The 22009-nt window shown below is 47.2% G+C and overlaps 1 protein-coding gene across 2 annotated transcripts; it reads left to right on the top strand.

The window, feature by feature from the left end:
• Positions 1–8592: 8592 nt before the first annotated feature.
• Positions 8593–20549, top strand: LOC132576679 (lithostathine-1-beta-like). Of its 2 annotated transcripts, XM_060246051.1 has the most exons (6): positions 8593–8651; positions 12459–12541; positions 13879–13973; positions 16748–16888; positions 18813–18927; positions 20292–20549. In XM_060246051.1, the coding sequence occupies exons 2-6, from the start codon at positions 12475–12477 to the stop codon at positions 20357–20359; spliced, it is 486 nt and encodes a 161-aa protein (XP_060102034.1). In that variant the 5' UTR covers positions 8593–8651; positions 12459–12474; the 3' UTR covers positions 20360–20549. The 2 variants fall into 2 exon arrangements, with proteins under 2 accessions (XP_060102034.1, XP_060102033.1); XM_060246050.1 differs by lacking the exon at positions 8593–8651 and having other exon boundaries at positions 12422–12541.
• Positions 20550–22009: the final 1460 nt, after the last annotated feature.

Here is a 22009-nt window from a genome sequence, read left to right on the forward strand (position 1 = left end):
CTCAAAATATCCTAGAACTAAGATATCCTAGAACAGAAAAGAGAAACAGGCTGTGGAATGCTTCTTTGTGTGCTCAAGGGAGGGCAATTACCAGCATCAGAGGACAATGAATCCTGAAGATACAGTGTAAAAATGTATGACCCGCGGTCACGTTCCTCTTCTGTGCGCAGCGTCGGATTTCCCACTATCTGTGCTGGAGTTACAGGAAGTGTCGCGGCTTTCGCGCAGCAAACACAAACTGGTTTTTAGCTGTTTCCGTTTGCTACGCAAAAGCCGCGGCGCTTCCTGTAACTCCGGCGCAGATAGCGGGAAATCCGACGAATGCTGCGCAGAGAAGAGGAACGCGACCGCATGGTAAGCTGAGTGCGAAATCGGTCAATAATGTCTTTGAACCTGGCCCTTTCAGATCCAGATCTCACACTTTGACTACTGCTGCACTCTGATTTGTTCTCTGCGATTTGTTTTACTCAGGGCTTTTTTTGAGTAGGAACGCACAGGAATGCCGTTCCAGCTGGCTTGGTATCAGGGGGTGTGACCTAATATGCAAATAGGCTCCTGTTGGGCTTTTTCTACAAAAAAGTCCATCGCAAAATGAGGGTGACATCAGGGGGTGTGGTCTAATATGCAAATAAGCTGGGCTTTTTCTACAATAAAAGCCCTGGTTTACTGAATTGTATTGTTATCTTGACTGGGTTTGCTTTGTGGTTGGGAGTTGGGAGCCACCGCAGCCAGGGCTGGAGAAGCAGAATTCAAATTTCTGATGTACAAAGTAAAGGCAAGTGGTGTATCCAGCTGTGGGGTGTCCTGCACGATATATTAGAAGGGTTGACAGGGCTGGAAATGGAATTTTGATCGTCTGGCTTGTGCCTTAATTTACCCCGACACTCGCAACACAGAGATGCTCTGATCTGCCTTCTACTGAACCAGAGCCTTGGTCCATCAAAGTCAGTCTTGTCTACTCACTGAAAATGTTGAGACAGTGTGCAATTGCAATAAGAAAGGCCATGCTGGGAATTACTAGGAAGGGAATTGAAAAAAAATCAGTCAGTATCATAATGCCCCTGTTTAAATCGATGGTGCGGTCTCATTTGGAATACTGTATACAATTCTGGTCACCGCACCTCAAAAAAGGTATTATAGCATTGGAAAAAGTGCAGAAAAGTGCAAATAGAATGATTCAAGGTTTGGAACACTTTCCCTAGGGAGAAAGGTTAAAATGCTTGGGGCTCTTTAGCTTGGAGAAACATCGACCGCAGGGTGACATGATAGAGGCTTACAAGATTATGCATGGGATGGAGAAAACAGAAAAAGAAGTCCTTTTCTCCCTTTCTCACAATACAAGAACTTGTGGGCATTCAATAAAATTGCTGAGCAGTCAGGTTAAAACGGATAGAAGGAAGTACTTCTTCACCCAAAGGGTGATTAACATGTGGAATTCACTGCCACAGGAGGTGGTGGGAGCTACAAGCATAGCCAGCTTCAAGAGGGGAATGGATAAGCATATGGAGCAGAGATCCATCAGTGGCTATTAGCCACAGCTTATCATTGAACTCTCTGTTTGGGGCAAGTGATGCTCTGTATTCTTGGTGTTTGGGGGGGGCACATTGGTAGGGCTTCTAGTGTCCTGGCCCCACTGATGGACCTCCTGAGGGCACCTGGGTTTTTTATGACCACTGTGTGACACAGAGTATTGGACTGGAGGGGCCATTGGCCTGATCCAACATGGCTTCTCTTTTGTTCTTATGTGACACAGAGTGTTGGACTGGATGGGCCATTGGCCTGATCTAACATGGCTCCTCTTATGTTCCTATGTGACACAGAGTGTTGGAATGGATGGGCCACTGGCCTTATCCAACATGGCTTCTCTATGTTTTTATGTGACACAGAGTTTTGGACTGGATGGGCCATTGGCCTGATCTAACATGGCTCCTCTTATGTTCCTATGTGACACAGAGTATTGGACTGGATGGGCCACTGGCCTAATCCAACATGGCTTCTCTATGTTCTTATGTGACACAGAGTGTTGGACTGGATGGGCCATTGGCCTGATCCAACATAGCTTCTCTTATGTTCTTATGTGACCCTGTCTAGAATTGAATTGAATTTAGTCCATTTACATTCCAAGATAATAATTTGTAATCCAAAATGGTGCAAATTCTTTATCTTCTTCATAAAATCCATGCAGTTCCTGTGTGCTTGTAATTGTAATCCTTTTTCCTTGTAGCTCAAAGCTCAATCCTTCAGGTATTATCCATCTATACCTCATTTCATTGTCCCGTAATTTCTCTGTCAATTTCTTATATGCTCTTCTGTCATTTATCACTTGTCTTGGCAACTCCTTAATAATTCTTACTCTGCTGCCTCCCCCTATCAATGTCTTTTCAAAGTTTTTATTCATGATTTTTCCCACCATTTCTTTTGTCATATATCTTATAACCACATCTCTTGGTAGATTATTATTTATTTTTTTTGGCATATGGTGAATTCACTCTATACATATAGTCATGCATGTTTCTTGTCCCTTCAGGATCTTCCTCCAAAAATTCTGCAATTATTTTTATTGTATATTCTTTCAAATCAGTTTCTTCATCCTCAGGTACTCCTCTCAGACGTATCTGGGTCTCCATCAATTTGCAGTCATGAGTTGCCACTTTGTCTTGTATTTTTAACAAGGTGGAATCATGTACTTTCACTCTCCCTTCCACCTCTTGCACTTTTTTTTGATGTCACCACAGTCTCATTTCTGAGATCCTCTATATCTTTTTTTAGCTCTTCAATCTCTTTTCTAATTCTAAGACATGGGTGACCGTTTCGAGGTGCCTTCCATTACACGGGCAGAATCTTTCCTGATAAAGGATGTCGGCACTGAGGGTAAAACATTAAGTCTTCCTAATATAAAGGAGTGGCGTAACTGGGGTGATGTAAGCTGGGAAAGGTAGGCAGCAGGCGGCCCATAATTTGGAAAGATACCAAATGCTAAAGGGGAGCACGTTTTATGTTCAGAGGAACAAAGGGACTGTTTCTCAATATCTAAAATCCTCTGTTTCGGAATTGTGAATGCCTGCGTTTCACTTAGCATACTGAGGTTGTCCAGGGAGACACCTATGGTATGTATTTTCTTCCGGATCTGGCTATACCAATTGGAAACAAAGGAGTTTGCTAGCATTATATGGATATAACTAGCAAGGTCTGCCCTGAAGTTTAGGCGTAGCCAAAACTTTACGGTTAGTAGCCATGCCCTGGTCTCGATGAAATGGGTCCCAGTTTCTAGGCACATTGCAGCATAGCTAACGCAGTTAAACACAATTGCACAGTAATCTGGGTTCCCGAACTGACATCTAATCGAAAGGACCCAACAAGGCCAAGGAATTCATTTTCAAAGTGGCACTCTCGGATGCTCACCGTCCCAGCCACAAACAGACCCAGGTGGGCCGGGGTACTCACCTTTCTCTCTGTCCAGCTGGTTAACGTGAGGAGAGGGTGATTTAGTCTCCCACCTGGGCAAATTATAAGGTGTGTCTATACAGAATCTTGCGGCAATTAACTGAAAGACAAACACTGGAGGTTTGCCCCATTTCTCTGGAAAGATGCCCTCTAATACCTCAAACATATTGAGCAAACACCAAGTGTATTCATGGGGTTGTGTCCCAGGAGAGAGATATGGCTCTTTCGGTATCGTTTTAAATAACGGAAGAGGAAGATGAAGGGACTGAAAGGTAGATGGGAGAAGGGGGCTATCTGATACTGGTAATGGCTATTTAGCGGTGGGGAGGGGTGGTGGTTGAGTAGAGCCTGGACAGCAGCAAAGTTACATCCCACTGTTTTGATCAGGGGAAAAGGATACACGAAACTCTTCATTCTCTATCAGCCTTGAAATAATTTTTTTTGGCCACTGTGTAACACAGAGTGTTGGACTGGATGGGCCTTTGACCTGATCCAACACGGCTTCTCTTATGTTCTTATGTGACACAGAGTGTTGGACGGGTGGGGCCATTGGCCTGATCCAACACGGCTTCTCTTGTGTTCTTATGTGATACAGAGTGTTGGACTGGATGGGCCACTGGCCTGATCCAACATGGCTTCTCTTATGTTCTTCTGTGACAAAGAGTGTTGGACTGGATGGGCCACTGGCCTGAACCAACATGGCTTCTCTTATGTTCTTCTGTGACACAGAGTGTTGGACTGGATGGGCCACTGGCCTGATCCAACATGGCTTCTCTTATGTTCTTCTGTGACACAGAGAGTTGGACTGGATGGGCCTTTGACCTGATCCAACATGGCTTCTCTTATGTTCTTATGTGACACAGAGTTTTGGACTGGAGGAGCCATTGGCCTGATCCAGCATGGCTTCTCTTTTGTTCTTATGTGACAAAAAGTGTTGGACTGGATGGGCCACTGGCCTGATCCAACATGGCTTCTCTTATGTTCTTCTGTGACAAAGAGTGTTGGACTGGATGGGCCACTGGCCTGAACCAACATGGCTTCTCTTATGTTCTTCTGTGACACAGAGTGTTGGACTGGAGGGGCCACTGGCCTGATCCAACATGGCTTCTCTTATGTTCTTCTGTGACACAGAGTGTTGGACTGGATGGGCCTTTGACCTGATCAAACATGGCTTCTCTTATGTTCTTATGTGACACAGAGTTTTGGACTGGATGGGCCATTGGCCTGATCCAACAGGGCTTTTCTTATGTTCTTATATGACACAGAGTGTTGGACTGGATGAGCCATTGGCCTGATCCAACATGGCTTCTCTTATGTTCTTATGTGACACAGAGTGTTGGACTGGATGGGCCATTGGCCTGATCCAACATGGCTTCTCTTATGTTCTTATGTGACACAGAGTGTTGGACTGGAGGGGCCATTGGCCTGATCCAACATGGCTTCTCTTATGTTCTTATGTGACACAGAGTGTTGGACTGGAGGGGCCATTGGCCTGATCTAACATGGCTTCTCTTATGTTCTTCTGTGACACAGAGTGTTGGACTGGAGGGGCCATTGGCCTGATCCAACAGGGCTTCTCTTATGTTCTTATGTGACACAGAGTGTTGGACTGGAGGGGCCATTGGCCTGATCCAACAGGGCTTCTCTTATGTTCTTCTGTGACACAGAGTGCTGGACTGGATGGGCCATTGGCCTGATCCAACAGGGCTTCTCTTCTGTTCTTATGTGACAGAGTGTTGGACTGGATGGGCCATTGGCCTGATCCATCAGGGCTTCTCTTATGTTCTTATGTGTCACAGAGTGTTGGACTGGAGGGGCCATTGGCCTGATCAAACCTGGCTTCTCTTATGTGACACAGAGTGTTGGACTGGAGGGGCCATTGGCCTGATCCAACACGGCTTCTCTTATGTTCTTATGTGACATAGAGTGTTGGACTGGATGGGCCATTGGCCTGATCCAGCAGGGCTTCTCTAATGTTCTTATGTGACACAGAGTGTTGGACTGGATGGGCCACTGGCCTGATCCAACATGGCTTCTCTTATGTTCTTATGTGACACAGAGTGTTGGACTGGATGGGCCATTGGCCTGATCCAACATGGCTTCTCTTATGTTCTTATGTGACACAGAGTGTTGGACTGGAGGGGCCATTAGCCTGATCCAACATGGCTTCTATTATGTTCTTTATTCTCCTCCAGGGTCCAATTGTCAGTCCAAAAAGACAGTTCCCATGATGCTTTGAAAGGCATCTATGGAACGGCTGTGACAGGCACCTGCTCTCCAAGGTCCCCCAAAGAGCTTCTTAAGTAACAATAGTTCATCAGTGGAATGGATTGTGGTGCCGAGCTCTCCCACCCCACTGGCAGTCTTCAAGCAGCAGCTGGACGAATCCTTGTCAGGGATGCTCTAGGCTGATCCTGCATTAAGCAGGGGTTGGACTAGATGGCCTTTATGGCCCCCTAAAACTCTATGATCTGAAGCATCCCTCATCCAGTGAAGGCATCTCTTTCAGGGAGCAGGGCTGGGAAGCTCTTTGGGGGACCTTGCAGAGCAGCCAGCTGCCACAGCCATTCCATAGATGCCTTTCAAAGCATCATGGGAATTACCTTTTAGGACTGATAGAAAACGAAGAATTTCGTGTATCCTTTTCCCCTGATCAAAACAGTGGGGTGTAACTCTACTCAACCACCACCCCTCCCCACCCTTAAGTAGCCGTTACCAATATCACATAGCACCCTTCTCCCATCTACCTTTCTGTCCCTTCATATTCCCCTTCCCTTATTTAAAACTCAAAAGAGTTTCCAGCTCAACATTAGGAAGAACTTCCTGACCGTTAGAGCAGTTCCTCAGTGGAACAGGCGTTCTCCTGGGGAGGTGGTGGGCTCTCCTTCCTTGGAGGTTTTTCAACAGAGGCTAGATGGCCATCTGACAGCAATGGAGATCCTGTGAATTTAGGAGGAGGTGTTTGTGAGTTTAGAGCGGTTCCTCAGTGGAACAGGCTTCCTCCTCGGGAGGTGCTGGGCTCTCCTTCCTTGGAGGTTTTTCAACAGAGGCTAGATGGCCATCTGACAGCAATGGAGATCCTGTGAATTTAGGAGGAGGTGTTTGTGAGTTTAGAGCGGTTCCTCAGTGGAACAGGCTTCCTCCTCGGGAGGTGCTGGGCTCTCCTTCCTTGGAGGTTTTTCAACAGAGGCTAGATGGCCACCTGACAGCAATGAAGATCCTGTGAATTTAGTGGGAGGGGTTTGTGAGTTTAGAGTGGTTCCTCAGTGGAACAGGCTTCCTCCTCGGGAGGTGGTGGGCTCTCCTTCCTTGGAGGTTTTTCAACAGAGGCTGGATGGCCATCTGACAGCAATGAAGATCCTGTGAATTTAGGGGGAGGGGTTTGTGAGTTTAGAGTGGTTCCTCAGTGGAACAGGCTTCCTCCTCGGGAGGTGGTGGGCTCTCCTTCCTTGGAGGTTTTTCAACAGAGGCTGGATGGCCATCTGACAGCAATGAAGATCCTGTGAATTTGGGGGGAGGTGTTTGTGAGTTTAGAGGGGTTCCTCAGTGGAACAGGCTTCCTCCCTGGGAGGTGGTGGGCTCTCCTTCCTTGGAGGATTTTCAACAGAGGCTAGATGGCCATCTGACAGCAATGAAGATCCTGTGAATTTAGGGGGAGGTGTTTGTGAGTTTAGAGCAATTCCTCAGTGGAACAGGCTTTCTCCTGGGGAGGTGGTGGGCTCTCCTTCCTTGGAGGTTTTTCAATAGAGGCTGGATGGCCACCTGATAGCAATGAAGATCCTGTGAATTTAGGGGGAGGGGTTTGTGAGTTTCCTGCATTGTGCAGGGGGTTGGACTAGATGACCCTGGAGGTCCCTTCCAACTCTATGATTCTGTGATTCTCCCATCAACCTTTCTGTCCCTTCATCTTCCCCTTCACTTATTTAAAACTCAAAAGAGTTTCCGGCTCAACATTAGGAAGAACTTCCTGACCGTTAGAGCAATTCCTCAGTGGAACAGGCTTCCTCCTTGGGAGGTGGTGGGCTCTCCTTCCTTGGAGGTTTTTCAACAGACGCTAGATGGCCATCTAACAGCAATGAAGATCCTGTGAATTTAGGGGGAGTGGTTTGTGAGTTTCCTGCGTTGTGCAGGGGGTTGGACTAGATGACCCTGGAGGTCCCTTCCAACTCTATGATTCCGTGATTCTGTTAGGACTGTTAGGACTACATATGAACATATATGAACATATGAAGCTGCCTTATACTGAATCAGACCCTCGGTCCATCAAAGTCATTATTGTCTTCTCAGACTGGCAGCAGCTCTCCAGGGTCTCAAGCTGAGGTTTTTCACACCTCTTTGCCTGGACCCTTTTTTGGAGATGCCGGGGATTGAACCTGGGACCTTCTGCTTTCCAAGCAGATGCTGTACCACTGAGCCACCATCCTTCCCCATCAACCATCTCCCATGATTCTCCCATCAACCTTTCTGCCCCTTCATCTTCCCCTTCACTTATTTAAAACTCAAAAGAGTTCTGGCTCAACATTAGGAAGAACTTCCTGACCGTTAGAGCGATTCCTCAGTGGAACAGGCTTCCTCCTTGGGAGGTGGTGGGCTCTCCTTCCTTGGAGGTTTTTAAACAGAGGCTAGATGGCCATATGGCAGCAACAAAGATCCTGTGAATTTAGGGGGAGGGGTTTGTGAGTTTCCTGCATTGTGCAGGGGGTTGGACTAGATGACCCTAGAGGTCCCTTCCCACTCTATGATTCTATGATTCTCCCATCTACCTTTCTGTCCCTTCATCTTCCCCTTCCCTTATTTAAAACAATATCGAAATAGCCTTATCTCTCTCCTGGGACGCAACCTCATGAATACACTAAGTGTTTGCTCAATATATTTGAGATATCAGAGGACATCCTTCCAGAGAGCCCTCTCAGCCCCACCCACCTCACAGGGTGTCTGTTGTGGGGGAGGAAGGTAAAGGAGATTGTGAGCCGCTCTGAGACTCTTCGGAGTGGAGAGCGGGATATAAATCCAATATCTTCATCTTCTTCTTCTTCAGAGAAATGGGCTAAACCTCTAGTGTTTGTTTTTTAGTTAATAGCCCCAAGGCTCTGTATAGACACACCCAAAGATCCATACTATAAAAGCCCCAAGGAAACTTTGTGCTTTACTCAGGTGGGAGACGGAATCCTCATCTCCTCAGGTTAAGCATTTGGACAGAGAGAAAGGTGAGTATCTGCCCCTGCCCCCCCGGGTCTGTCTGTCGCTTGGATACTCAGTTGCAAGGGATTCCCTGTTGTGGAGTTCATCGTCTGAGACTGCCAATTTGAAAATGGATTCCCTGACCTTGCCGGGTCTTCTAGGTTAGATGTCAGTTCAGGAACCCAGATTATTGTGCCATTTTGTTTAATGTTTTTACTTACTTAATATTAATAACCCAATCCATTTAATTATTATTAATTATCCAGTTGTCAAATTAATATTAATAATCCAATTAAATGCATGGTTACAGGATGGGGGAGACTTGTCTTAGCAGTAGTCTGTGCAAAACGGATCACAGGGTCTTAAAAGACCATACACTGGACATGAGTCAACAGTGTGATGTGGTGGCTAAAAAGGCAAATGCAATTTTGGGCTGTATCGACAGAAGTCTAGTATCCAGGTCACGTGAAGTGATGGTATCGTTTTACTCTGGTAAGACTTCATCTGGAGTCTTGTGTTCAGTTTCGGGCACCACATTTGAAGAAGGATCTAGACAAGCTGGAACGGGTCCAGAGGAGGGCGACGAAGATGGTGAGGGGTCTGGAGACCAAGTCCAATGAGGAAAGGTTGAAGGAGCTGGGCATGTTTACCCTGGAGAGGAGGCGGCTGAGAGGTGATAGGATCACCATCTTCAAGGACTTGAAGGGCTGTCATATAGAGCAGGGGTCTCCAACCTTTTTGGCACCAGGGACCAGTTTTGTGGAAGACCATTTTTCAATGGATCGGGGCAGAGAGTGCGGGGGAGCATGGTTTCAGGATGATACAATTGTGCACTTTATTTTGGTGTGGTGGTTAAGTGTGCAGACTTTTATCTGGGAGAACTAGGTTTGATTCCCCACTCCTCCACTTGCAGCTGCTGGAATGGCCTCGGGTCAGCCATAGCTCTCTTATCTGGGAGAACCAGGTTTGATTCCCCACTCCTCCACTTGCAGCTGCTGGAATGGCCTCGGGTCAGCCATAGCTGTCACAGAACTGTCCTTGAAATGGCAGCTGCTGTAAGAGCTCTCTCAGCCCCACCCACCTCACAGGGTGTCTGTTGTGGGGGAAGAAAATAAAGGAGATTGTGAGCCGCTCTGAAATTTGGAGTGGAGGGCAAGATATAAATCCAGTGCCATCGTCTTATTATTATTACTACATTGTAACATATAATGAAATAATTATACAACTCACGGCCCAGTTGCTAACAGGCCACGGACCGGTACTGGTCCATGGCCCGGGGTTTGGGGACCTCTGGACTAGAGGATGGGGTGGAATTGTTTCCTGTGGCCCCAGAAGGTTGGACCAGAACCAAGGGCTTGAAATTAAATCAAAGGAGTTTCCGGCTCAACATGAGGAAGAACTTTCTGACCATTAGAGCAGTTCCTCAGTGGAACAGGCTTCCTCCTCGGGAGGTGGTGGGCTCTCCTTCCTTGGAGGTTTTTCAACAGAAGCTAGATGGCCATGATCTGACAGCAATGAAGATCCTGTGAATTTAGGGGGAGGTATTTGTGAGTTTCCTGCCTTGTGCAGGGGGTTGGACTAGATGACCCTGGAGGTCTCTTCCAGCTCTGGGATTCTATGATTCTAAGTCTCCACAGGATTCCTTGGCAGGTGGTGGGCTCTCCTTCCTTGGAGGTTTTTCAACAGAGGCTAGAGGGCCATCTGACAGCAATGCAGATCCTGCGAATTTAGGGGGAGGGGTTTGTGAGTTTATTGCATTGTGCAGGGGGTTGGACTAGATGACCCCAAAGATCCTTCATCTCCCTTCCAACTTTATGATTCTATGAGCTTATTTCAGTGACTATTTAATGTTTCAAACTGCTGCTATATTGTGATGCAACGTGAGCTGCCCTGAGCTGGCTTGCCGGGTAGGGCAGGATAAAAGCCGCAAGAAATCAATCAATCAATAAAAATAGATTAGTGGACACTATGATGATGGGGGGAGAGAGATATCTCAGTCTGAATATGCCCCAAGGAACTTTCCATTTTGGTAATTTTCAGGACTTTTTTTGTAGCCGGAACTTATTTGCATATTAGGCCACACCCCCTGACAACAAGCCGACCATTTTCCTGTGCATTCCTGCTTTTGAAAAGCCCTGGTAATTGTAATTCCTTGGAGGGGTCTGGAATTGAAAACAGTGTCGCTGTGCTGCCATTGACATGTTACAGCAACAGCATGAAAACAAACTGTGGTCAAATGACTAATATTCCTCTATTCCACTAATACGTTGCATACAAAATACTTCTGTGCACTAGTTCATACACAGGAAATAAGTTCATGACTATTAAATGGCTATTTAACCTTTCAAGAGATCCAGTTTGGTGTAGTGGTTAAATGTGCGGACTCTTAAAGAACATAAGAGAAGCCATGTTGGATCAGGCCATTGGCCCATCCAGTCCAACACTCTGTGTCACAGAAGAACAGAAGAGAAGCCATGTTGGATCAGGCCAATGGCCCCTCCAGTCCAGCACTCTGTTTCACATGAGAACATAAGAGAAGCCCTGTTGGATCAGGCCAATGGCCCATCCAGTCCAACACTCTGTGTCACACAGTGGCCAATATATGTGTGTGTGTGTATATATATATATATATATATATATCTGGGAGAACCGGGTTTGATTCCCCACTCCTCCTCCTGCAGCTGCTGGAATGGCCTTGGGTTAACCAGAGCTATCGCAGGAGTTGTCCTTGAAAGGGCAGCTTCTGGAACAGCTCTCTCAGCCTCACCCACCTCACAGGGGGTCTGTTGTGGGGGGAGAAGATATAGGAGATTGTAAGCTGCTCTGAAACTCTGATTCAGAGAGAAGGGCGGGGTATAAATCTTCAATTCTTCTTCTTCCTTGTACCAGTATGGGTGTACAGGGTAACAGCTAGTTCAGGAACTAAGCTGTAGTGAACCCTTGTTGGTGGCTAGTTGGTTGGATCCTCAGATTCCAATTGGGAAGACTTGTCTGGGGCCTGGACTCAGTGGTAGAGCATCTGCTGGGCATGCAGAAGGTCCCAGGTTCAATCCCCGGCATCCCCAGATAAAAGGATCAAGGAATAGGAGATGGGAAAGACCTCCGCCTGAGACCCTGGAGAGCCACTGCCAGTCTGAGTAGACCATACTGACCTTGATGGCCCAAGGATCTGATTTAGCACAAGGCAAGTTCATGTGTTCGTGTGTCCCTGTTTTTTTTATTGGAGGAGCCGTGGCTCAGTGGTAGAACATCTGCTCTGCACACAGAAGGGTCCCAGGTTAATTCCCTGGAAGTTTAAATTGAAAGGACCAGGCAGGAGTTGATGGGAAGGACCTTTTTCTGCCTGAGACCCTGGAGAGCTGCTGCCAGTCTGAGTAGGCAATGCTGACAGGGATGGAGTGATGGCGTGATCCAGTATAAAGCAATCTCATGCGTAATAATGGGGCTACATGGAGAAGTGTGGCAGGAACAGCTTCTCCAGTCATTACAAAACCTCCACGGGAGGCCAGTTTGCAGCAGTCCCAAGAAAACGACATGCAAGACCCAGGTTTGCTTCAACAAGTTTACAGAACCAGCAGGCTAATTTCAATCCACTGGACCTTGAACACACCGTGAAGCCAGCCTAACCCCAAGCTGGGGTGTGTAGCTTAAACTAAACATCTTATATACTAATAGCTGGCTGCAATAATGCTGCCTTCCACGTCATGTATAAAGCCAGGTTTTTTCAGCTCGGTTCTGGCACCACAAGTGATGGCAGAGGCCATTTCAGTGGGTCGTCATCTGCGTCTCTCTCAGCTTCCCCTCCTTGAATCACCTGCCCTTGGTCTCCACAGGACAGGAAGGAAGAAGATGGGGCTCCTCTCCTGTTTCAACCTGGCCTTCCTCGGCTTCCTGATCGCTGGTCCATCCCCAAGAGGTGAGTTTCTGCAGATGATAACTTACCTTACTGTGGACCTGTCTGCACATAACAATTTATGATAATTCCCAGAGATGTGAAAATGTGTCTATTGCAGAATCCATCCTTCCTTTTTCAGGGAGAGTCCCATAAGCAAGTTTCTGCCATCCCTCACTCACAGGAGAGTCACAGGGAACTCATCTGACATAGGGTACATTTCTCATGGGTGCAGGCATTTAAAGAGGAACAGCTTCAAAAGGAACCCTCTAGATGAGGGGCTGGTTATGTTTTTAAGTCTATGGGCAGCTTTGGAATCCTGAAACAGGGTGGTGGGCGTAAACCAAAATGGCTGCCACAGGAGATGGAGCCAAGCCCAAAGAGAAGCAATATAAGATAACCATTGGAAGCAATAAAACTTTCATGCAAAGCATGTAAATATGCATTTTTAGTGAAGTAAAGCAACAACAAAACTAAGGAAAACTGAACATTCTTGAAATTTTCCCCACAAAGTCTCTCAACAATCACCAAGAATGATAGCCTCTTCAAATAGGACTTAATGAAGACGTGGGTGAAGTCTTTAATTTCTTAGTGTCCCACTCGTGATGGTACAGAGAGAATAAGGAGCCGCTTTTAAAGGGACTCCTCACGGTTTCAATAGTTAGTTCTTCATCAGCCTCTTTCTCCCGACGTTACATGGAGCCACAGCTCTATTCTTTACAACAGGGGTGGCCAACAGTAGCTCTCCAGATGTTTTTGCCTACAACTCCCATCAGTCCCAGCCAGCATGGCCAATGGCTGGGGCTGATGGGAGTTGTGGGCAAAAAATATCTGGAGAGCTACCGTTAACCACCCCTGCTTTACAACATGGATCCACGCATGCTCCAATTTGCTGCTACCGACTCTATGGCCCATAGAGAAGGCTGATGTGTATGGGAGAAGAGGGGAAATTTGAAAAATACAAGAAGAAAGAGGAGTGAGAGAGAATAAAAGAAATGTTGTAGTGGCAGCTGCCACTGGGGGAAAATGAAAAACATTATTTAAATCTGCAGAGCCAATCGACTCTTCAGTGGCCAATCAGAACCCACCTTCTTAAAACGGTGGGTGAGTGTCAACAACAGTATTAGTGGGCACAATGGGGAGTCCTGCTCTAGACTCAAACACTGAAAGGATTCTCTGGTTCTGGAAGACAAACTGCCGGACTGCTCTGAAAAGGTGCCAGCTCCCTAGCACCAGAGGTCCCATCTCCTCCCATTTCTCCTCACATTCAGTCCCTTCCTCCAGGTGCACAGGCATTTAACACCTTGCCCCTTCCTTCTTCTCTCTCCCCCCTCCATCCTCCCTTCTTTTCCCCTGAGCAGGTGTGGGAGCCTTATCGTGTCCTTCAGGATGGCTGTTTTACCAAGGCAACTGCTATGGATTGTTCCAAGATAAATTGACCTGGGCTGAGGCAGAGGTAAGGGGTTCTTCTAGGTCCAGATCTCGCTGAGGAAGGGAAGTCAGCATCCTGCCATGTTGGATCAGGCCAATAGCCCATCCAGTCCAACACTCTGTGTCACATAAAAACAGAAGAGAAGCCATGTTTGATCAGGCCAATGGCCCATCCAGTCCAACACTCTGTGTCACACAAGAACATAAGAGAAGCCATGTTGGAACAGGCCAATGGCCCATCCAGTCCAACACTCTGTGTCACAGAAGAACATAAGAGAAGCCATATTGGGTCAGGCCAGTGGCCCCTCCAGTCCAACACTCTGTGTCACAGAAGAACGTAAGAGAATCCATGTTGGATCAGGTCAATGGCCCATCCAGTCCAACAAGTGGGCAACATGTGTGTGTGTGTATACATACACACACACACACGCATATATATATATATACTGTGGCTAATAGCCACTGATGGATCTCTGCTCCATATTTATACATACATACATATACACGCATACACACACACACACACACACAGTGGCTAATAGCCACTGATGGACCTCTGCTCCATATTTATGTCCAATCCCCTCTTAAAGCTGGCTATGCTTGTAGCTGCCGCCACCTCCTGTGGCAGGGAATTCCATCAAGACACAAGTTAAAATGGAAAATCTTAAAACTGAGGAGCAGTAAAACCAGTCTTTCGGATACTATAGCAGGCAACACAGAACTTGGCAACAGCTTCAGAAATGAGCTGGTTTTCATCCGAAAGCATGGGATTAAGACATTCTGATTCCAGCAGCCCAGAATCTGCCCTTAATAGTATTTTTTGCTCCATAAGACGCACCTAGTTTTTAGAGGCGTTTGTGTGAATTTTTTGCAGTATTCGCTCCTTAAGATGCACACACTTTCCCCTGCACTTTTTTTGGGGGGGAAAGTGAGTCTTATGGAGCAAAAAATACAGTAGATTCTATATGTTTTCCATGGGCCTCTTTATACCAGGAACACCTAAGAATTATGTGCTCCCCCTAAACCACAGTGGCAAAGCCTTTGCGCAAAAGGGATCCCCTTGGACCTGCCCCCGAGAACGGCTGAGGGACGCGCCGTCCTTCTTTTTTTTAAATAATTTTTTTCCTTTATTATAAACTCAAACAGTTTACAGAAAAACATCAAAATTCCAAAATATGAAACAACGTAAACTCACCAGTAATGTGACACAAATTAAGACAAAGTTAAATAATTAGCAAAACGGATTCTTAAAAAAGGAGACTATTTTTCCATTACAGATTTATGTTAGCACATGACTGTCCCTCATCAGAAATCTTATCTAGTGTAAAGTAATCCCAAACTTCGAGATACCAAGCGGGCAGCCGTGTTGGTCTGAGGCAGTTGAACAAAGCAGGAGTTAAGTGGCACCTTTAAGACCAACCCATTTTTATTTAGAACGTCAGCTTTTGTGTGCTCTTAAGCCCACTTCATCAGACGAGGAATCCAGCACAGTGAGCAAAGCTATACAGAGCTGAGCCGAGCCATACAGAGCTGGTAGGCTGTGGCCCAGAATGCAACATGGTACAGATTTAAGAACCAATGACAGTGAAGTAAAATGATCTGGTAGGCAGTGGTTTAGAATAGTAAAATGGTACAATGGCAGAATAGTAAAATTAACAACTTGACAAACCTTTGATCTGAGTAGCATGAGCATGCAAAAGCAACAAAACGGTAGTATGTCAAAATGTGAGATTGGCTGTCAATGGCAATGGGAGATGGGTTCAATATATTTAATGGGATAAGTCCCTGTTTGAGTGTGTCAATACAGCTAAAAGAGAAATACATTGGATAGTGATGTTCTTGTCCACCTAATTTACTGTTTAACATGTAAACATAATTCTAGTTTGCCATAGGAAAAAGGAACACAATAAAATATAGTGAAAATGGGTAAAGCAATGTCAAGCATGTGGGTTCAATGACGAGTCGAGGTTGCTACAAAGACTACGTTTATTGATAGACTGATACTTTGGCTCAAGCCGTGGCTTGAGAAGAATGAATCCAATACATTGATACACAAGTTTTAAGATACACTTCAAAGGGATTCCTATGGGGAGGGGAAGCAGGGGAGCGTTCACACACAGAATATCAAAACTACGTACATTCCCAGGGCGTTATCAGGCACTCTGCCTTGCATTGCCCAGATGGCGCTTCCTCCCGCAGGAGGATTCATGGGAAGGTGCTGATTGCTTTGTTCCCTCTAATTAGCAGTCATAAAACAAAGAGGAGGCAGGAAAAGATAATCAACTAGCAGCATTTGGTTCTATATGATCTTACCCACGCCTGCTTTTTGTCAGACCATAAACCCATCAGTTATTGATCAGAATCAGCCATGCTTGACAAGCATATGTAATGATATATACAGCCAATTTGAGATACCAAGCCCATAGACTAGGGGTGGCCAACGGTAGCTCTCCAGATGTTTTTTGCCTACAACTCCCATCAGCCCCAGCCAGCACCGACGACGGCTAGGGCTGATGGGAGTTGTAGGCAAACAACATCTGGAGAGCTACCGTTGGCAACCCCTGGACTAGGGGATTGCTCATCTTCCCATTCACAAGCATGAACCGCTTTAGCGGCAGTGAGCAAAGTCATTACAGGCTCTTTATCCTATTTCAAAGCAAACCCAGATTCCCAAAGATTCAAAAGAATCAAACTCGCTGTCATTCTTCTAAATAATTACCCTAGATGACCACAGAGCACCCCCCCCCCTCTCCTTCCTGCCCGTGAGGTAAAAAAGGCCTTTTCTGTCGCCACCATCAGATCGACTGCCAAAGCCAAGGCCGCAATGGTCACCTCACTTCCATCACCAGCCAAGCAGAGGGAGCTGTGCTGGCCAACCTCATCAAGGCCTCTCCACTAGATGACGTGAATGTCTGGATTGGACTCCATGACCCCCAGAAGGTGAGTGTCTCGCATTGCTTCTCTGGGTTTAGGAGTTTGGAGGGTGAAATCTGTGGCGTTCCACAATCCCCGGTGAGTCCCCACCCCACCCCAGGCTCCACCCCCACTCCAGGAATATCTCAGCCCAAAGTTGGCATCCCTCCATTAGGACTTTGGTTCTTGCCTTCAGAACAATGAATCTGCTCTTTGGTCAACAGCCCAATTTAAAGGAAGAAGACAACATTGGATTTATATTCCGCCCTCGACTCAGAGTGGCTCGTAATCTCCTTCTGCCCCCACAACAGACACCCTGTGAGGTGGGTGGGGCTGAGAGGGCTCTCCCAGAAGCTGCCCTTTCAAGGAGAACCTCTGCCAGAGTTATGGCTGACCCAAGGTCATTCCAGCAGCTGCCAGTGGAGGAGGGGGGAATCAAACCTGGTTCTCCCAGATAAGAGAGCTCTGGCTGACCCAAGGCCATTCCAGCAGCTGCAAGTGGAGGAGGGGGGAATCAAACCTGGTTCTCCCAGATAAGAGAGCTCTGGCTGACCCAAGGCCATTCCAGCAGCTGCAAGTGGAGAAGGGGGGGAATCAAACCCGGTTCTCCCAGATAAGAGAGCTCTGGCTGACCCAAGGCCATTCCAGCAGCTGCAGGTGGAGGAGGGGGGAATCAAACCCGGTTCTCCAAGATAAGAGAGCTCTGGCTGACCCAAGGCCATTCCAGCAGCTGCAGGTGGAGGAGTGGGGAATCAAACCCGGTTCTCCCCGATAAGAGAGCTCTGGCTGACCCAAGGCCATTCCAGCAGCTGCAAGTGGAGGAGTGGGGAATCAAACCCGGTTCTCCCAGATAAGAGAGCTCTGGCTGACCCAAGGCCATTCCAGCAGCTGCAAGTGGAGGAGTGGGGAATCAAACCCGGTTCTCCCAAATAAGAGAGCTCTGGCTGACCCAAGGCCATTCCAGCAGCTGCAAGTGGAGAGTAGGGAACCAAACCTGGTTCTCCCAGATAAGAAGACTGCAGATTTATACCCCGTTCTTCTCTCTGAATCAGAGACTCAGAGCAGCTTACAATCTCCTTTATCTTCCTCCCCCACAACAAACACCCTGTGAGGTGGGTGGGGCTGAGAGGACTCTCACAGCAGCTGCCCTTTCAAGGACAACCTCTGCCAGAGCTATGGCTGACCCAAGGCCATTCCAGCAGGTGCAAGTGGAGGAGTGGGGAATCAAACCCGGTTCTCCCAGATAAGAGTCCGCGCACTTCCCCACTACACCAAACTGGCTCTCCGAAGGACAAGTCTAGAAATAAATGGCCCTTTCCCCACCTAACCAAAACTCAGTTCAGTTTATTTATACAGCACCAAGCCAACCGTAAAAGCCTAATAACTGAAACAAATTTGAACATTAAATGATAAAATTATCCATGGTTAGAATAAATAAAAATGAATAAAAGCATCAAGGAGAAATATTTTTAGCACGGGCTATACTATACTAAGGACATCTTAGAAGCACATAGAACAGGGGTAGGGAACAGTGGCTCTCCAGATGTTTTTGCCTACAACTCCCATCAGCCCCAGCCATTGGCCATGCTGGCTGGGGCTGATGGGAGTTGTAGGCAAAAAACATCTGAAGAGCCACTGTTCCCTACCCCTGACATAGAATCATAGGGTTGGAAGGGACCTCCAGGGTCATCAGCCCCCTGCACAATGCAGGAAGCTCACAAACAAAAAGGTAAAGGGAGTCCCCTGTGTAAGCACCAGTCGTTTTCGACTCTGGGGTGACGTTGCTCACAAATACCTCCCCCAAAATTCACAGGATCTCCATCACTGCCAGATGACCGTCTAGCTTCTGTTTAAATTGCTTCTATTTCTCGCAACTCACACTGGCAAAGGCTCTGAACAAATGGAATTTTCTTATACCTTCCTAACCAAAGCATCTTTCTTGTCACTACAGAACGGACGCTGGAGATGGTCCAATAGATCTCTGGTAAACTACAAGTCCTGGTTCACTGGAATGCCTGACAATTATAAAAATCAGGAATACTGCACAGAGCTTTGGCGTCAGTCAGGTGAGCCCTCTCATTATGATGTGAGACATAGAATCATAGCATTGAAAGGGATCTCCAGGGTCATCTAGTACAACCCCCTGCACAATGCAGGAAATCCACAAATACCTACCCCAAAGAGCTACTGGAATGGCCTTAGGTCAGCCATAGCTCTTGCAGAGCTGTCCTTGAAAGGGCAGCTTCTGGGGGAGCTCTCTCAGCCCCAGCCACCTCACAGGGTGTCTGTTGTGGGGGGAAAAGATAAAAGAGATTGTAAGCCACTCTGAGACTCTGATTCAGAGAGAAGGGCGGGGTATAAATTTACAGTTTTCTTCTTTTCATGAAAGTCTCTTTCTTCTTGTTCCCTTTGAAATGCCTTGATTTACAAAGAGAGCTATGGCTGACCCAAGGCCATTCCAGCAGGTGCAAGTGGAGGAGTGGGGAATCCAATCCGGTTCTCCAAGATAAGAGAGCTCTGGGTGACCCAAGGCCCTTCCAGCAGCTGCAAGTGGAGGAGTGGGGAATCAAACCCGGTTCTCCCAGATAAGAGAGCTCTGGGTGACCCAAGGCCATTCCAGCAGCTGCAAGTGGAGGAGTGGGGAATCAAACCCGGTTCTCCCAGATAAGAGAGCTCTGGCTGACCCAAGGCCATTCCAGCAAGTGCAAGTGGAGGAGTGGGGAATCAAACCCGGTTCTCCCAGATAAGAGAGCTCTGGCTGACCCAAGGCCATTCCAGCAGCTGCAAGTGGAGAAGTGGGGAATCAAACCCGGTTCTCCCAGATAAGAGAGCCATGGCTGACCCAAGGCCATTCCAGCAGCTGCAAGTGGAGGAGTGGGGAATCAAACCCGGTTCTCCCAGATAAGAGAGCTCTGGCTGACCCAAGGCCATTCCAGCAGCTGCAAGTGGAGGAGTGGGGAATCAAACCCAGTTCTCCCATATAAGAGTCTACACACTTAACCACTTCACCAAACTAGGATCCAGAGGCTCATGTTCAGATCCTCGCTCTGCTCATTGGTGATGTTGGGCCAGGCACACACACTCAGCCTAACGTACCTCACAGGGTGGTTCTGAGGATAAAATAGAAGAGAGGAGACGGATGGCGGCCACTTTGGGCCCCCATTGCAGAGAAAGGCTGGTTGGAAATGAAGTAAATAAATACATAATCTTGATAATAGAGAGCCCCTAATGTCCCCTAAGAAATGCTTCCCTAAATGAGTCCATATCCCATCTCTCTGAAGGGCAAGCTGGGTCAAATCTAGGATGGTTTTGAGGGAAGACGTCCATTTTGACACTCTGTAACTTCAGGACATGTTGCCCTCTGAAATTGCCAATATCCCCGGAGCACAGGAAGAAGCCTTCCACATCCTGTTTCCCTTTTCCATTTCAGGATACGTGGGTTGGAATGATGTGAACTGCAAACATGAGCGCCCCTACATCTGCAAGTATGAACTGTAGTGCCGGCGGTTGCTTCTCTTTCCATCCGGAAAGCTCTACGATGAGCCCGGAGAATCATCAGCAGAATGAGTCCTTCCTTCCAAGAACCCGGATCTTTCACCCTACATGACAAAGTGCCCTATTTGTATGCCTGTGTGCTAATGTGATTAAGAAACTTGGTTGTACAACTGAATAAAAACAGTCAACTCCATCTATGGCTGTTTGCATACTAAATACGAGCGTAATACGGTAGTTATTGTCCAATAGTATAGCCCAGGTGAACATCAAAAGTCCAGCTTGTTCCAGGGTTCCCAAAGATGGAGACCGTAGGCACCACCCTCCCTGTCAGCACATTTCCTTTAGCCCACCAAGTATCCCTGGAATGTAGGTGGGGCAAAGAAGAGCTTTCCCTGATCAGTGCTTTTGATTGGCTGTGCAGCTTTGGAAAAGCGTTGCATTGCCAGCAGCTGCCACCGCAGCACAAAGACCTTCACTGTGGGACTGAAGGGAAGCCATGGCGGCAGCCATTTTGTGACTGACTCTGCCTCTCAGGGCAGCCATTTTGTGGCAGCCATTCAGAGTAATATTGGTGGGGGTGGGCTAGAACTTGAGGTACTAATTCAACAGCAGTTCTCTCATCCCCACCTACCTCACAGGGTATCTGTTGTAAGCAGGGTGGCCAAGTCCAATTCAAGAAATTGGGGCTTTGGGGGTGGAGCCAGGAGACTTTGGGGGTGGAGCCAGGAGCAAGGTTGTGACAAGCATAATTGAACTCCAAAGCCAAGGGAGTTCTGGCCATCACACTTAAAGGGACAACCTTTTAAATGCCTTCCCTCCATTGGAAATAATGGATAGAGGCACCTTCTTTGGGGGCTCATGGAATCAGACTCATTGGTCCAATCATTTTGAAACTTGAAGAGTGTTTTGAGGAGAGGCACTGGATGCTATGCTGTAAGTTTGGTGCCTCTACCTCAAAAAACAACCCCCCCCCAAGAGCCCCAGATACCCATGGATTGATTATCCCTTGTACCCTAAGGGAATTGGTCTCCATAGTGTATAATGGAGTGCCCAGCGAGGGTTGCCAAGTCCAATTCAAGAAATATCTGGGGACTTTGGGTGTGGAGCCAGGAGAAAGGTTGTTACAAGCACAATTGAACTCCAAAGGGAGTTCTGGTCATCACACTTAAGAACATAAGAACATAAGAGAAGCCATGTTGGATCCATGAAGCCAATGGCCCGTCCAGTCCAACACTCTGGGCGTTTTCGCACTTACCTTTTACTGGCGCGACCACCCTCCTCACGCCGGCGGATCTGCAGGGATTTCGCACCAGAAGCGCCGGCGCAGCCAAAAGAGCCGGCAACTTCCGTCGCGGAGCCAGCTCAAACGTTTTCCTGCTTCTTGGCGGTTTCCGTTTGAGCTGGCTCCGCGACGGAAGTTGCCGGCTCTTTTGGCTGCGCCGGCGCTTCTGGTGCGAAATCCCTGCAGATCCGCCGGCGTGAGGAGGGTGGTCGCGCCAGTAAAAGGTAAGTGCGAAAACGCCCTCTGTGTCACACAGTGGCCAAAAATTTTATATACCGTGTGTGTGTGTGTATATATATATATATATATATATATATATATATATATATATATATATATATATATATATATATATATATATATGTATATGT

Source organism: Heteronotia binoei, chromosome 8 (genome assembly GCF_032191835.1).
Source record: "Heteronotia binoei isolate CCM8104 ecotype False Entrance Well chromosome 8, APGP_CSIRO_Hbin_v1, whole genome shotgun sequence".
NCBI lineage: Eukaryota > Metazoa > Chordata > Lepidosauria > Squamata > Gekkonidae > Heteronotia > Heteronotia binoei.